This window comes from Grampus griseus (genome assembly GCF_964374135.1).
Source record: "Grampus griseus genome assembly, chromosome: 14".
NCBI lineage: Eukaryota > Metazoa > Chordata > Mammalia > Artiodactyla > Delphinidae > Grampus > Grampus griseus.
The window spans coordinates 16,732,505-16,749,907 of record NC_139008.1 but is presented as its reverse complement, the minus strand read 5'-3'; the positions used below and the strand labels follow the sequence as shown (position 1 = coordinate 16,749,907).

General features: G+C 42.8%; 1 protein-coding gene across 2 annotated transcripts in view; it reads right to left on the bottom strand.

Moving 5' to 3' along the window:
- XPO6 (exportin 6) overlaps positions 1 to 17,403 on the bottom strand; it is a 106,111-nt gene that overhangs the window by 30,310 nt on the left and 58,398 nt on the right. Inside the window, exons 9-11 of one of the 2 annotated variants that reach the window (XM_082670128.1) lie at positions 11,568 to 11,677; positions 2,787 to 2,895; positions 1,241 to 1,333 (exon numbers count right to left, since the gene is read on the bottom strand). In XM_082670128.1, coding sequence (XP_082526254.1) covers positions 1,241 to 1,333; positions 2,787 to 2,895; positions 11,568 to 11,677 — 312 coding nt within the window. The remainder of the gene's footprint in view (positions 1 to 1,240; positions 1,334 to 2,786; positions 2,896 to 11,567; positions 11,678 to 17,403) is intronic. The other variant, XM_082670129.1, reaches the window with a different exon arrangement.

The window sequence follows — 17,403 nt, the reverse complement described above, 5'->3', positions numbered from 1 at the left end:
ATAAAAACCTTTTCTCTGGGAAGCTTTATATGCAGCCAAGAAGAGGTGGCACCCTTCAGCACCTCCCACCCCCGGCAATTTCTACAATTGAAACCACCAGTTAATATTTGGAATAAGAAAGAAAATAACACACCAGTTTGATACTTTTTCTATTTTTTATTATTTTATTTTTTGCGGTATGCGGGCCCCTCACTGTTGTGGCCTCTCCCGCCATGGAGCACAGGCTCCGGACACGCAGGCCCAGCGGCCATGGCCCATGGGCCCAGCCGCTCCACGGCATGTGGGATCTTCCCGGACCGGGGCACGAACCCGCGTCCCCTGCATCAGCAGGCGGACTCCCAACCACTGTGCCACCAGGGAGGCCCCAGTTTGATACTTTTTCTAAACAAAGCACTGGATGCTGGGTATGATTATTATGATTATTATGTTCTTAAAAGAGGACATCAAGCTCCCAAATGATCTACACCTTCTGGAGCTCTGAGACAGGGCCCACCTCCGTTCAAGTCCAAGGAAAACCCTGCCTTTGAAAGAAATAGCACATATGCCTTATTAAAGTGCATGGCAGAGTGAAAAGACAGCCAAATTATTTGGAGTCAGTTTGCCTTACTCATTTAGCAGACAGGACTTTCATAACCAGAGCTCTACCTTTTCTTTCTAAAGCTGCTAACTCACCATTAAGAAAATTAAGACGTTAATACGACAGGTCCCAAAGAAAGGCAGACGGCAAAATAAAATGGCTGTGCAATGCAAAGCTGACCCTAATAAATTATCTTGCCTCTAGAGGAGAGATGGACTTAATGAAATCTCCTCAAATAACAAACACCACTTAGTAAATGAAATCAGTCCTTATGACTAAGGATTCTAGCACATACACACAGGCAGAGAGTACCCAGCAAATAATTTGTCAAGAGTGAGCTTTACAAAGGCTAACTTTTCAACGATGTAATTTTTATAAATATATCTTCCACTTGGCTTAGCCACTTCTGAGCTACTGATGAAAGCATCAGTAAAATTCATATTACACCCAAGAGTTTAGGAAAGAAAAACAGAGCTTCCAAATGTTGATTTTAAAATATCTGGGCGAAATGTTAACATTTTTAAATTTGAGGGTCAGTTATGGTAATTATTATTGTTTAAAATATATACACTTTATAATACTGGTGAGCAAAAAAGCCTTACTACTCGTGCTATATGCAGGGAAATAATTAGGCTCTTCGTTCCCCTCCAAGTGGTGAGTTACCAGTGTTGAGAAGGCGTGTGTGGGAAGGAGCTCCATCACTTTGGCCACTACCTCCAAGCTCTGGCGTAAGTACCGCTGCCACTCTGTCTGCTGCTGCGGGGCAAACACAGAAGGATCAGCTCTCCCAGACAGGCAGAGTCTCGTCATCTTCCCTGCCAACCTGTCCTCAACCTCAAGTCCACTCTCAGACATAAATATGTGAAGAAATAGCAAATGATGGAACCAGGTTATTTGGTATTTTAAAAAGACTAAGCTAAAAAAATTTTTTTATTTTTTAATCCAATGAATTAATTTCACAAGAAGCTATTTCCTCAAAAAGCAAATGATCCACATAGAATGACCTACTTTTCTCCCTATTGTCATAGGAATAAGATATTTTTAAAAAGCCACCTGTGAAATGCTCAAGTCCCCTTTACGTCATCCCAGCTATAGGAATTGGTTCATTATCTTTTGAGACAGCCCGTTACTAAGCACATATAAGTATAACCAACCACACCAGTGCCAGGCAAAGTATGGTCCTCAGACAGGCAGCATCAGCATCTCCTGGTGGTTTGTCAGAAATGCAAACTCTGTGCCCCCACCCCAGACCTCCTGAATCAAAGTCTATTTAACAAGCCATCCCAGTGATTCTTATCCAGGCTAAAATATGAGATGCACTGGCCTATATCAAACAGGTAACGGGAAGTGAAGCTAAAATTCACCAAGCCTCTACTATCCACCAGGCACGTGGTCAGTACATCCACATGTGCTACCCTCACATGTAACTGTCAACACAGGTCAGTTCAGATATATCCTTCCACTTTTGGGAGATGAGGAAATTAAAGCTTAGAGAAATTCAGCGACCAGACCTCTACCCCCATCCTACCCAGGGTTGCAGAGATTCAAATCCAGGCCATCTGATTCCAAGTACAAGGCTATTTTGAACCCAAATATGGCTTCCCTCAAGGTCTTGACCACACCACAGTGGCTGTTATTTTGAGAGTCATACCAGTGACCTGAAATTTTTTAAATGCATGGTGCTTAAGAAAAAGGAACACTGGAGTTGTGTCCTTAAAGACATTTTCCTTACAAACACTGGGCACACCAGCATTATTAAATTCAAGATTGATTTTAAGAGATATCAGTTTACAAAATATATATAGTCAAAAGAGACATCCTTTCATTCTAGCCTTATCATTTAAGTATCTCTTTAACTATTTCCACCAGCATCCAGCTAGCTTTTATTTGTTGCCCAGAGTGTGGGTGCAAGGCAGGGGAAACAGGAGGTAGATGCAGAGTTCTTACTAAACCACTTTTCACTGTACATATGGTTTTCTCTACTTACCTCTCTAGTCCATAGAGGTAAATGCCTGTAAAACTTTTTTTTTTACAGTTAATGAACCCAAAGAGACCAGTCGGATACAAATTTCAAATGCATAACTCAAATCATAAGACCACTCTGGCTTAAAAATAATCTCCAGAGCAAAAGGCCACGGGTTCCAAGGCTCCATTTCGATTCATACCACAGCATGACAATGAATAAGGTCAATTAGGATGTGCTGCTTACATCGTCATCCAGTGTCTCGTCATCCAACTCCTCCAGCTGGGCCTGGTTGTATCTGAACTGGATTCGATTCAACACCTCCGTGAGCAAGAGGACTAGGGCGTCTTCGTACCTATGTGGCAGGGAGAAATTCAACATCAGATGAAAGGAGGCTTTTAGCCTAGGATTTCAAAAAAGCCTCCTGTACTGTGAAGGGAATGGTGTCTGTGTTGGATCACCATACACAAGAAGCATCTAAACTAAACTTAGTTTATGGTTTTGCAAGTGCTATGTGAGAGTGGAACAGTAGCAGGGGTGTTTGTTTATTTATTTAACTATGTTCCAGGCACAGAACATACTGGATTGAACCTTCTTGATGGATTGAACCTTTTATCATTATATAATGTCCTTCTCTGCCTCAGGTAGCAATTTTTGTCTTAAAGTCTGTTTTGTCTGATATTAGTATAGCTACCCTTGCTCTCTTTTGGTTATTGTTTGCATGGAATATCTTTTTCTATCTTTTTACTTTAAACCTATTTGTGTCTAAAATTCAAGTGAGTGTCTTGAACAACATGTAGTTGGATCATGTTTTTTAATCCATTTTGCCAATCTTTGCTTTTTAACTGGAGAAGTTAATCCTTTACATTTAATGTAATTACCAGTAAAGAAGGACTTACTTCTGCCATTCTGCCATTTGTTTTCTCTATATCTTTTCTTCCTCAATTCCTCCAGTACTGCCTCCTTTTGTGTTAAATAGATATTTTCTAGTGTGCTATTTTAATTCCCTTGCCATTTCTTTTACCAAATATTTTTAAAGTTTTTTTCTCAGTGGTTGCCCTGAGAATTGTAAGTACTATATATAAATATCTATTAATTCAATGATTCAGTCCTTTTAACAACTGTGACAGGTAGGTGGTATTATCGGTACTTTTCTGATGAGGAAACTACAATTAACAGAAGCTAAATAAACTGCCCAAGGTCACAAAGCTAGCTGGTTTGAACCCAGAGCTCCCTAACTCAACATGTCATGTTCTTCTCTCTACACATAAACCACCAACAGGCTTGGAGCCTGCTCCACCCACTCCAGAAAACCTCAATTCTAGTCAATTTGTAAGAACACTTAAAACCTAAAAGGAGAGATGGAAAAAGCCTAAGGGAACAATGACCCTTTGATCTATGTCTAAGAATAATTTCTCAAAGAAACATGTGGAGCCCTAGGCTTGGATATTTCCCACATGTGATAAGAACCTAACTCAGAAGACACCATAGTTCTATGTGACAGTTGCTACCACAAGGGCCAACAAACCACTAATTTTCAAGAACAAATCAAGTAGCCTGAATGCTTGCCTGTCCTGAAATGTTTCTACAAGAAGTTCAGACCTCGTCTTACTCACAAGGCAAACCAGCCACGCTGGTTATTCAGCTCTCAGTGCCAGTCCACTCTCCACGTTTTGTGATGCTGGGACTCAGACTACACAACGCACATTTCTCCTCTGCCTGTTAGGCTCTGTCAACAGGGGCACTGGAGGAAAACTGGAAGGCAGAAGGAGGGGCAAAGGGACCCCATTCTTCCTGTGGGCTTGCTGACCTGGCCAGTGTCACCCCAACAATGGTCACCTGGCAGTAATAATTGGTTCCAGCTTCCACATTCCCCAAACCAGCCCCATCACGAACTCTCAGAGGTGCTAGCAGCAGCCAGGTTACATCTTCTCCTCAAAGGATTAAGTCCCAGCTCCCTGGGGCCTCTCCTCTGAGCTCCTGTGGCAGTTGGGTGATACCCTCTCCTCAGAGATCTGAGCTCTAGCAGCATGGGGGCCGTCCCTCTGATATTTGACATTTTAATGACACCAACACCTCTTTCCTTTGTACCGCTAGCCCTAGTGGTGGAGCTGCTTCCCACAGTTATCATCTGTGTTGTCTCAGTGGTCAAGGACATGGAAAGAAGTCATCTGGTGGGACCTCTGGGAAAGCTTCTTTTGTCTAACCTCTCCCTCTTATTCCTGCTGCCTGAATCACAGGTGTGATGTCTAGATTCAGCATCCATCTTTGACTATAAGGTGACTGTGGAGATGGAAGCCATGCCTAAGGCTGGTAGAACAACAGGTAAAGGGATCCAAATATTAACTGACAGGGACTTCCCTGGCAGTCCAGTGGTTAAGACTCCAAGCTCCCAGTGCAGGGGGCACGGATTCAATCCCTGGTCGGGGAACTAAGATCCTGCATGCCGCATGGTGCGGCCTAAAAAAAACAAACAACAAAATATGAACTGACATACCAAAACAAAGGAGACACTGAACATTTGTCAAGGGAAAGAAAATCAAGATTATCACAGATGACACAGATGTTGAATTATCGAAGATTTTTAAAGCAGCTATTATAACCATCCTCCATGAGGTTCTATCAGCTGGAAGGTGTTTTGGACTGAACTGTGTCCACTCAAAATTCCTATGTTGAGGGACTTCCCTGGTGGCGCAGCAGTTAAGAATCCGCCTGCCAATGCAGAGGACATGGGTTCAGTTGCTGGTCCAGAAAGATCCCACATGCCCTGGAGCAACTAAAAGTCCGTGTGCCACAACTACTGAGCCTGTGTGCTGCAACTACTGAAGCTTGCGCACCTAGAGCCCATGCTCCACAACAAGAGAGGCCACCGCAAGGAGAAGCCCGCACACTGCAACGAAGAGTAGCCCCCACTCGCCGCAACTAGAGAAAGCCTGTGTGCAGCAACGAAGACCCAATGCTGCGAAGACCCAACGAAGACCCAATTTATTTAAATAAATAAATAAATAAATTCACATGCTGAAGCCCTAACTCTCAGTGTGACTGTACTGGAGACAAGGCCTATAAAAGTTAATAAAAGTTAAGTGAGACCATAAGGGTGGGGCGGGCCTTAATCCACTTATATGAAGAGGAGGAGACATGAGGAAGTAGGAGCGAGTGTGCTCACTCTCCCCCACTCCCTGTTCATGCACAGAAGAGAGGCCATGTGAGGTCACAGAGGGAAGGCAGCGTCTGCAAACCACGGAGAGCCCTCACCAGAAACCAAATCTGCCAGCACCCTGATCCATGACTTCCAGTCTCCAGAAGTATGAGAAAATTAATTTCTGTTGTTTAAGCCACCCAGTCAGCGGTATTTTGTTATGGCACCCCGAGCTGATTAAAATAGAAGATAAAGGATAATGGAAAAGAAACCTGGAATTCAAGAATGAAGGGAAAGCAAGAGAACTGACAAATCTCTTGGTAAATACAACAGATTGCTTATTGTTTCTCTTAAGATCTTTAAAATATGAATGTTGGATGAAAGCAAAAACAGAACACTGTCTGATGGGGTTTTCAATGTACACAGATGTAAAATATATGGCAACCTCAATACAAAGAAGGGAGGGCAAAAAGATCTATATGGTGATGAGGTTCCTATATCACACTTGAAGTGGTAGTATGTTAACGTGAAAAATTAAATATATATATATATACACATATGTATTTTTTTTTTTTTTTTTTTTTTTTTTGCGGTACGCAGGCCTTTCACTGTTGTGGCCTCTCCCGTTGCGGAGCACAGGCTCCAGACACGCAGGCTCAGCAGCCATGGCTCACGGGCCCAGCCACTCCACGGCATGTGGGATCTTCCCGGACCAGAGCATGAACCCGTGTCCCCTGCATCGGCAGGCGGACTCTCAACCACTGTGCCACCAGGGAAGCCCGTATATGTATTTTAATATACAGAGCAACCACTTAAAAAACTCACATAAAGAGATATAGTCAAACACTCAATAGATACATTGAAAAGGAAAACTAAACTTGTGGGAAACAACAGAGGCTCAAAATAAATGAAGCAAAAACTGATAGAACTGAAAGGAGATGTAGACAAATCCACAATTATACCTGGGAGAATTCACCTCTCTCTCAGTAACTGATAGAACAAACCGGATAAAGACAACATATAGAACACCATCAACCAACCTGACCTAACTGACATATCTAGAACACTCCACACAACAACAGCAGAATGCACACTCTTTTCAAGTGCACAATGAACAATCACCAAGAAGACTAGATCATAAAACAAACCTTAACAAATTGAAAAGAACTGAAATCACCCAAAATGTGTTTGCAGATCATAATCAACTAGAAAACAATAATGAGAAGACATATGGAAAATCCCCAAATATTTGGAAATTAAAAAACAAAGAGGAACCCGAGAGAAATTACAAAATATTTTAAATTGAATGGAAAGGAAAATAAAACATATTAAAATTTGATAAAGCTAAAGCAGTGCTCAGAGAGAAACTTATAGCATTACATGGTTAAATATACAATGTAAATACACCCATAGACCTGGGTAGCTCAAGCCACAAATGTGATTCCAAAAGCACCTCAACTTCTTCTGAGAGTTAAATAAAATTATACACATTAAGGTGACTACATAGTAGGTGTTTGTAAACATATGATGAATGAAAGAACAAGAGAACAAACAAATGAATAAACACGCAGGGACTAAATAAACAAAACTACAAGTCAGATAACTATGAAGCACTGAAGCACAGTCCTGGATAGCTTTTTCAACTCAATGAAATAACTAAGATTCCACTCCCTTGCTCTCTGGGGCAGTCAACAGCATGAATTTCTCGTAGCAAGAGCTAGAAAGCTACTGAAGCCCTGGTACAACCCTAGTTAATACCTTCTATTAACTGTATCAAAATGCCATGTGTCACAATGGCACTTCCTCTCTATTTAGCAGAAAAACCCACTTAGAAAAAAAGGGCAGCAATTTTTCTCACGCTTACCCACATTTGTTTATAGTCCAATTGAAAGTCACCCAGAATCCCTGGCAGGTCTATGGCCAGCACTTGCCAGTACTTTCATGACAAAGGGGTTCACAGGACATGACTCAATAACTTCAGGTTGCTTAACTCACTTCAGGTTTCCTCATCTTCCTGTAAAAATAAGTTTCTACACAGGTGTCTCCCTTCACATTGACAAGCATAGAGAGAAGGGAGTGAGAGAGAGAGAAAAGGGACGAGAACCAATACTTATTTACTGAACACCTACGGTCAGCCAAGGTACTTTACACACACTGGTTCATTTAATTTGCTCAACAACTTGTAAAGTAGGAACAACCATTCCCAAAGTACAAAGAGGAGAAAAGGAGACTGAAATTTAGGTCTTCCCACACCACAGATTCAAAATGGCAAACCTGAACAGTAAACCCCATTAGCAATTTTGTTCAGCTGGGTATGTTACAGAACATTTATTCCATTAACACTGGGACTCAGGTTCTCTAAGTCCCCACCAGTTCTGACCAAGAAACTCTTGAGGATCCTCACTGAACAAGGAACATGCAGAGCTCCAATTTCCAAGCTCCTAGGACCAAAAATAAATCCATGTACATTTGTGCTTCTAAATTCATAGCCTACAATGCCTATCACTTTGTTGTGATGAATGATGCAAAACCTTTAAACCACAAGGGACAGGAACTGAATGCTGTCTCTGTGACTTAACCACACCTACGTTTTACATTTAAGATACCAAGAAAACATTCTTGACTACTTCCTGCAAGATCAGTTGCTTCTGAAATTCTGGCTCAAGCCACAAAAGCCCCCCAACTTCTTTCAGATACATTTTCTCAGTTGAAAAACATTTGATTGCATTTACATGCTCTTCATTAAAATGAATGTGGTAATTATCTGTAGCCAGTGCTCTTTATCAGTTGCTTCTGCAAAACAGTGTATCTCTAATATATTGGGATCTCTAATATAACCTAGAGCAGTGGTTTGACTTTCATTTAAAATTTTTTCAGGGCTTCCCTGGCGGCGCAATGGTTAAGAATCCGCCTGCCAATGCAGGGGACACGGGTTCAAGCCCTGGGCCAGGAAGATCCCACATGCCGCGGAGCAACTGAGCCCGTGCGCCACAACTACTGAGCCTGTACTCTAGAGCCCGCGAGCCACAACTACTGAGCCCACGTGCTGCAACTACTGAAGCCCACATGCCTAGAGCCCATGCTCCGCAACAAAGAGAAGTCACCGCAATGAGAAGCCCACGCACCGCAACAAAGAGGAGCCCCAGCTCGCCGCAACTAGAGAAAGCCCGCACGCAGCAACGAAGACCCAACGCAGCCAAAAATAAATAAATAAATTTATTTTAAAAATAAATAATTTTAATAAATAAATAAATTTTAAGAATAAATTTTTTTCAGTGCACACTTGTGTAAGCATAAGAGGTGAAAGGAAAAACATGTTAAGTTAAAGTTCAACTATTTTCTTTGCACACCTCAGCAGACTACACCCTTCTTTGTAGTCTACTACCTTAGACCACTAGAGGGTGTCTGACTGACAAGCAGTTCCCCAGAAGATGGTTACCATTTAACAGCATAAACCACAGACAAGCTTTGAAGGTTTGGGGTTTTTTTGTTTTTTAAAGGCATGAAAGTGTTATACATGTATGTTGAAAAAAAAAAGTCATGAAAAATTAGAAAGCCTTATTTAGGATAATAATCAAATGATCAATGAGAAAAATCCCTAGTGCTTTTTTTTAAAATTGGAGTACAGTTGCTTTACAATATTGTGTTAGTTTATACTGTACAGCAAAGTGTATATATGTATACATATACATGAATGTATATACATATACATATATCCCCTCTTCTAAGGATTTCCTTCTCATTTAGGTCACCACAGAGCACTGAGTAGAGTTCCTTGTGCTACACAGTAGGTTCTCATTAGTTGTCTATTTTATACACAGTATCAATAGTGTATATATGTCAATCCCAATTTCCCAAATCATCCCACCCCTAGTGTTTAAAGTGGTCAGCAAGAACCACTGACAACTGTGACAACAGATGACAGATGCCTAGGCAGGCAAGACAATATCTGCAAGTGGGCTGAAAGTCTTTGCTATCCAGGGATCCTGTCATTTAACTCCACAGTCACCACCTCAGTCAAGTAACAGCAACATCTTCTATTACTTATTATTACTGTGTAGTCATTACTATGTCCATTTATTGAGTGCCTAATACGTGATCGATAGTGTGCCAGGTATTTTATATACAATTTCCTTGAATCCTAGCCATTCTGCAAAAGAGGTATCAGTATTAGTATGCTCATTTTGCAAGAGGAAATGTGATTACCATATAACTTGACCAAAAGTAACACTGCTGCCATGAAGCAGAAAAGAAATTTAAACTGCACCACTGCTCCTTCTATTGGTGCAACAGTCTGCACAAGTATATATTTTCTCAATGGAACCATACTCTCCACACCTAAAGCACATTTGTACTGTGCTTTAAAAAGCATTTTCATATTAATCATGTATGTCCTCAGTTTATTCTTCCAACAAGCCTGAGATATATGAAAGAATATCTACCACTTAAATATAGCAAAATCAGGCACAGTCCCAGAACCAAAGGATGCAACTGCTCAGCATACAAGAAAGAGAATTTGGCGGAAGTGTCTTTTCTTTGAACAATCTCATTCAACAACACAATTACTCACAGTTGGCAAATTCACAAAAACAGGATCCACTGTTGTGTAAGAAGGTTTCTGACACACAAATAAACTACCCATAACCACATGTGACCTGACACCATAACAAGCTGGAAGCTATTTTGCAATCACAAAAATAGTTTTGGGAATGAAAGTGCAAATGCTAAACTTGGAATGCAAATACTGTTTCAAATTTTAAAAACACATAAAACCTCAGCAATGGAAAGGGTTTTAGAGGCTCAGTCCAACTCTCCCCAGTTGGGGGGTCTCCTCACCACCTCCATTTGGCACATTTCTGGGGGAGAGGCGTTCACTATCTCCACCATCAACCACTAATACTATTTACTGAGCATCTGTAATGTGCTGAGCATTCTAGATATATTAGCTTCAAATAATTAGATATATAACGACCACAGTGTACAGGAACCATACTTTCTGCCTGCAAACAAGAAAAAATGGGCTTGAGAAACGTGGGGAAAAAAACATTTCCCCATTTTCTGTTTTTTAAAATAAAATTAGAAGTACAAAAATGACTATCTCTGGACTGCGGGATTATAGATAACATTTCTTTATATTTTTCTATCTTTGCTAGTTTTTAAAATAAATATTTTTTTCCTGACAAGTATTTATTACTTTATTTGGGAAATTTTCAAGCACATACAAAAGGAGTGAGGCTATAATGAACCCCAAATTCCTATCAATTAAGTTCAACACCAATTATCAACACATGGCCAACCCACTTCCCCCTCTATCCCCAGGGAATTTTTTTTTTTTTTTTTTTTTTTTGCAGTACGTGGGCCTCTTACTGTTGTGGCCTCTGCCGTTGTGGAGCACAGGCTCCAGACGCGCAGGCTCAGCGGCCATGGCTCACGGGCCCAGCTGCTCCACAGCATGTGGGATCTTCCCGGACCGGGGCACGAACCCATGTCCCCTGCATCAGCAGGCGGACTCTCAACCACTGCGCCACCAGGAAAGCCCCCCAGGGAATTATTTTAAAGCAAATCCCATATATCATATCATTTTATCCAATAAATACTTCAGGTTGTATCTCTAAAATAAGGGCCATGGGGGAGGATGGGGACCACAAAAACATTATCATACCTAAAAAATTAACAATACATATTACTTTTTTAACCAGAAAAATGTATTTTTAAAAAATGAGATATTTAAGGGGAAGAAAGAAGAAAATGCTCAATGGCTTTACTACCTAAACAGCTTACATGACTCAGTTTCACTAAAGAGGTCTGACTGCATGGTTACCTCTTTAGGCCACAAGAAAAACTGACAAAAATGTTTATTTCTGCTTATAAATGTTTCTGCGGTTTACCTGTTGAGAACTGCTTCCTTGTCTCCCAGACGGCTTTTAATTTTACTTGTCAGATAGTCCAAAAAGAGCGTCCAGATATCCAAACAAGAGAAGTAACCTTCATGAGTAGGCTATGGTGCAAAAGAAATCCAGACAATGAAATTACTTAATGCAACTACTCCTTAGAAACACACCCACCAGTGTTTACATACACCAGAATGCTACAATCATAAGCCTAGGTTCCCTCGGCTTCTTGGTAACCACAATTGGTGTCTTTTATTCGGTCTTCACGATTGGGCCCTGTTGAACCTAACAAGACAAGGGTACCATGGAACACATCATTAAGGAGATACTGTACTATGCAGGGCAAACCAATTTACAAAATAAGCCGAGCGAACACCTGTTTTAAAGTCTGAGACTGTGATGCGGACAGCTCTTACAGATCATCCAATTCAAATCTGTTTTAGAGAAAAAGAAACTGAGATCCAGAGATATGTTCAAGGTCAGGGGTAGGAACAGGTCCATTTAACCCCAGCCAATGCTCTTTCCACTACATACTATTACAAAACCAAAACTAAGTTTCAGTGGCTCCAAAGTGACAAGTTTACACATTTGAACATTAGGAAAGTAACATCTGCAGTCTTCCTACATAACAGATTGAAAATGAGCTCGTTAAGACTGACCTACAGGCTTTAGCTCATCTGCAAAGTAGATGTGTCAAACAGGCTAATAGCAACCTCTTACCAGGTGTCGATAAGGACAAAGTAAGGAGAAAAGAGCAAGTCTTTGTAGGGTCCTAGTGCCTGGACCACTGCACTGATCAACTTTCTCAAGAGCCTTGAGATTCTATTTCATGCAAAATCCAAGCACTATATTCTCCAACATCTAGTCCTTCTCACACATATTCAGTTTCATCTGTGGCCCCCCAATCCCTTATATATCCACTCAAATTCTTGCTACCTACAAGAACTCTTTGGCTTTACTTGTGATTACTTCATTGCACCACATATTTGATGGCAGGATCAGATATGGAAAGAAATAATACCATCATCTTCTTGAGTCAGTTTCCTTCCATCTCTGGGCCAAAGAAATCCAGAAGTTTACAAGGGCATGTATGGAATCTGTCCAAGAGATAACTACCAATGACGGTGGTGGTGTACCCAGGCTGAGTCTGAGACAGAAAAACTGTAAACTTAAAAAATGTGGCATGGGGCTTCCCTGGTGGCGCAGTGGTTGAGAGTCTGCCTGCCGATGCAGGGGACATGGGTTCGTGCCCCGGTCCGGGAAGATCCCACATGCCGCGGAGCGGCTGGGCCCGTGAGCCATGGCCGCTGAGCCTGCGCGTCCGGAGCCTGTGCTCCGCAATGGGAGAGGCCACAGCAGTGAGAGGCCCGCGTACAGAAAAAAAAAAAAAAACGTGGCAGACCCCACTCACAAGCCACAGGGCAGCTCTGGACCTGGACTGCTATGCTACAGCTCAATCAGGACCACTGGCAGGGCCATCCTCAGAACACAAAATGAACCAGAAGAATAAGCAGAAAAAACAATAAGCCGTGTGGAAATAATATGGGTAGCTTGTGGACAGGCACTTGACTTGCAGCCAGGAGATGTAGTCTTGTCCTGGCTTTGGCTTGCTGTGCTTCCAGTAAGGAGGTCACCCAGCCGCCCTTCCTTGCTTTGAAAATAAATACCTACCAGATCCCTCACCAAAAAATATAACTGATCGATGCACGTGGAGGTGCTTTTGAGAAAAGCCACCATATAAATCCAAGTGTTATGGCTATGTCAAAGGAGTTTACAATTATACATGTCTTTCTCATGCGTTTGAATTGAGGATTTACTGTGTGGCTCAAGGCTGGAAAAAAAGTTGGGCAAATACACCCTCTGTAGGACCTGAAACACTACCATTCACATCCATCTCTACAGGCCCCACTGTGAGGCCTTATGCATTGCCCACAGTCTGGCCTTTGACAATTGCTCTGGGCACAGACTGCTAAGGTCATAAAGGCAATACGCTGACTGCACTTTTGGAGTCATACAACTTTGCAGAGCCCTCATGGACCCATTTTTAAAATGTACCCATACTCAGATTTTTTACTTTTCAGATTCCAGGGCTGGTTAGTCACTAAAGATCCTGGCAAGTTCCTTTAAAAAACTAATGATGCTACTCTTCTCTCCAAGTGGTTTGTTTTGATTTGCATAGGTCTATTTGATCTTCACAACAGTCCTGGAAAGCGGAGAGATGTCTTTCTTCCTCCCATTTCACAGACAAAGAAACCAGAAGTCAAGTCATCTGCCCAAGGTGACAAGATAAAGAACAAAAACAGAACTAGACTGTGGATCGTAAGACTCCCCCAGTCCAGACCCTTCCCCCTATGCCATACTATCTCAGGCATGTTTTAAGAAGAAGGGGCAAAATGGAAACTGCAAGACCAAGAAGGAATTGGTAATGATACAGCAAGAGAAGGAGCCGGAAGACAGAAACCATATGTTTATACAGACACCTCAGGGGCTCAGCAGTGGTGGAGGCAAACACCTGGTGAGCACTAGTGGCTGGAGGGACTGTAGCAGGACACTTAGGTGAAAGAAAAACTGCAGGAAAATAAACAGAAGAGAGGAAATGGTTACAGGAAGATACTACCACCATCTTCATCTTATTACTATTCTTTAAAAATATGCTGACCAGGGACTTCCCTTGTGGCGCAGTGGTTAAGAATCCGCCTACCAATGCAGGGGACACGGGTTCGAGCCCTGGTCCGGGAAGATCCCACATGCCGCGGAGCAACTAAGCCCGTGCGCCACAACTACCGAGCCTGTACTCTAGAGCCCACGAGCCACAACTACTGAAGCCCACATGCCTGGAGCCCGTGGTCCTCAACAAGAAAAGCCACTGCAATGAGAAGCCTGTGCACCGCAATGAAGAGTAGCCCCCATTCACCGCAACTAGAGAAAGCCCACGCGCAGCAACAAAGACCCAACAGACCCAAAGATTAAATAAATAAATTTAAAAAAAATGTTGACCAGGATTAATATTTCCATGAATTGTAGGAACAAAAGGCAAAGTACACTGAGAATAACCCTCTAAACAAGAGAAAAGACACATTTTCCCACTTTACAGAGAACTTAGCTATGATAAAGGAAGAACATGCTGTTAATGAACAGATGAGAACTTAAAGCTCTCTCTTGACAGCAATTTAATTTCTTATTCTTTTTTTTTTTTTGCGGTATGCCGGCCTCTCACTGCTGTGGCCTCTCCCGTTGTGGAGCACAGGCTCCGTACGCACAGGCTCAGCAGCCATGGCTCACGGGCCCAGCCGCTCCGCGGCATGTGGGATCTTCCCGGACCGGGGCACGAACCCGTGTCCCCTGCGTCGGCAGGCGGACTCTCAACCGCTGCGCCACCAGGGAAGCCCTAATTTCTTATTCTTAAACCTTATCCTAAAGAAATCTTTTACTACCAGCTCCTGGGCCTAGAGTGTGCCCTGCCAGCTTTCTCCCTCCCTGCCTCTCCAGCAAAGGGCAGCTTCCGCCGGAGCCCCTTCCAGGTTCCTGCCCCTCTGGCCAGTGCTCAGAATCGGCTTCTGCCTGCACCTCGAGGCCACCAACCCACACAGCCCAGAGTCTGCACCCAGAAATGCAAGTCCTCACACAGGAGGCCAGCAGAACACAGGGAGCTCAGCTGACAGTGACCCGCTGGTGAGGGAGGAAGACAGAAGCTTGCTGTTTGCCTCATGACCAATCTATCTCTTCTCCCAGTATGTAATTAAAACATATATAAATATATAAAACCACCACTCTCGGTTCAATGGAAAATGAACCCGTAGGATTCTAGTGAAAGAATCACAGAAGATGAATATGGAAAGACCCAAAAGATGCCCACTGCAGTCTATCTCCCTAGGAAATTTAAAAGACTTATCCAAGGACAGAGACCTAACAGAAATAACCAGAGCTCAAACACAGAACTTTTGGGTCCACATCCAAAGAAGGAAGCATCAGACATGCATACTTCAAAGCACTTTTTAGCTTTCTTCTACACCACGTATACTAAAAAGGTCCCATTTTACACAGGGAGCAAAATCGGAAGACGGTTCATTCCGTTTGCCAAACAAACCCTTCCTTCTGCCCCCAGCACTGGCTCCTTATCTCTCGTTCGTTTCTGCTGCACTTATTCAAAGGTATCTATCAAATCCTTCCTTTTTTCCTGGTCCCCTTTAAGATTTCTCCAGATCCATCTCAAATCTCTCCCACTTCTGATGCTTCTCTCCTACATCCTCACCCTCCTATATCTCATCACCTCTTCTATCCCTTCTTAGGCCTAGTGAGATCAGCGTGCTTCCTTCTTGCTCTGCACTCACCAGCCCCTCTATCAGACATCGGCCCCTCTATCAGACATCGTGTCACTTCTTTAACCTTTGATCCTCCTCCTCCATCCGCACCCTTCCAAATCCCCTTTTACATACACACACCCCTCCCAGCCTCCACCCTTACCTCTCCTCTAGCCTCATTAAGTTACAACATCAGTGATTGAAACAACCAAAAAAGACTGCTTGTAAAATCAGATGCCCTCACTGACCCAGCAGTTTCATTCCTGGTAATATACCAACATACACAGAAAGAGCTACGTATGTACATCAAAAGGCAGACACAGGAATATTCACTGCAACATAATTCATGACCACCAAAAACTGGAAGTGGCCCAAATCAGCACTGGAGTGGCTTTTCTAATGACTTCCTATAAAACAATGAGAACAAACTACTGCCACACACAACACAGATGAAGCTCACAAACATAATGTTGAATGAAAAAAGTCAGACAAAACAAATCTACATTGTATGCTTCCATTTAGAGAAGTTCTAAAACAGGCACAACTCATCTGGGATATTAAAGTCAGGTCTGGGGTTACTTCTGGGGAGGATGTGGTGGGGAGTGATGAAGGACATGAGGGGATTTCTGGGGGTGCTGGTAATGTTCTACTTCTTGACTTTGGTGGTCACATGTCTTGTTCGTTTTGGGAAAACTCACGAAGCTACACATGTATGATTTATGTGCTTTTCCATACGTGTGTGATAGTTCAACAAAAAGCTTTTTTGGGGGGAGTGGGGGGGGGGCTACACTGCAATGCTTGCAGGATCTCAGTTCCTCGACCAGGGATTGAGCCCGGACCACACCAGTGAAAGCCCCGAATCCTAACTACTAGGCCACCAGGGAGCTCCCCAAAAAGCTTATTTTAAAAAGACACACAGGGGCTTCCCTGGTGGCGCAGTGGTTGAGAGTCCGCCTGCCGATGCAGGGGACACGGGTTCGTGCCCCGGTCCGGGAAGATCCCACATGCCGCGGAGCGGCTGGGCCCGTGAGCCACGGCCGCTGAGCCTGCGTGTCCGGAGCCTGTGCTCCGCAATGGGAGAGGCCACAACAGTGAGAGGTCCGTGTACTGCACAAAAAAAAAAAAAAAAAGACACACAAATGGGCACAAGTGATAGGGCATGACAGAAATGTTTAAAACTGGACTCTGATGATGGCTGCACAAGTCTATAAATCTACCGAACATCACTGAATTGTACAATTACAATGGGTGAATTGCACAGTAAGTAAATGTTATCTCAATAAAGCTGCTAAAATATACATAGAAACAAAAAATACTGAGTCATCAGAATGTAAATTCAGTGAACGCAAGGACTTTGTTTACAAGGGTTATAGGCCTCACTCCTGGAACACAACAGAAGCTCAAAAAACGTTTGCTGAATGGGGGAAACAACTGGATCCACCAAAACTGAACTCTTGAGAACTTCACTATTTACAATGTCCTTGTGGGTAGTCTTAGTGACAGTTACAGACTAGAACTAAAGGCCCTAACGT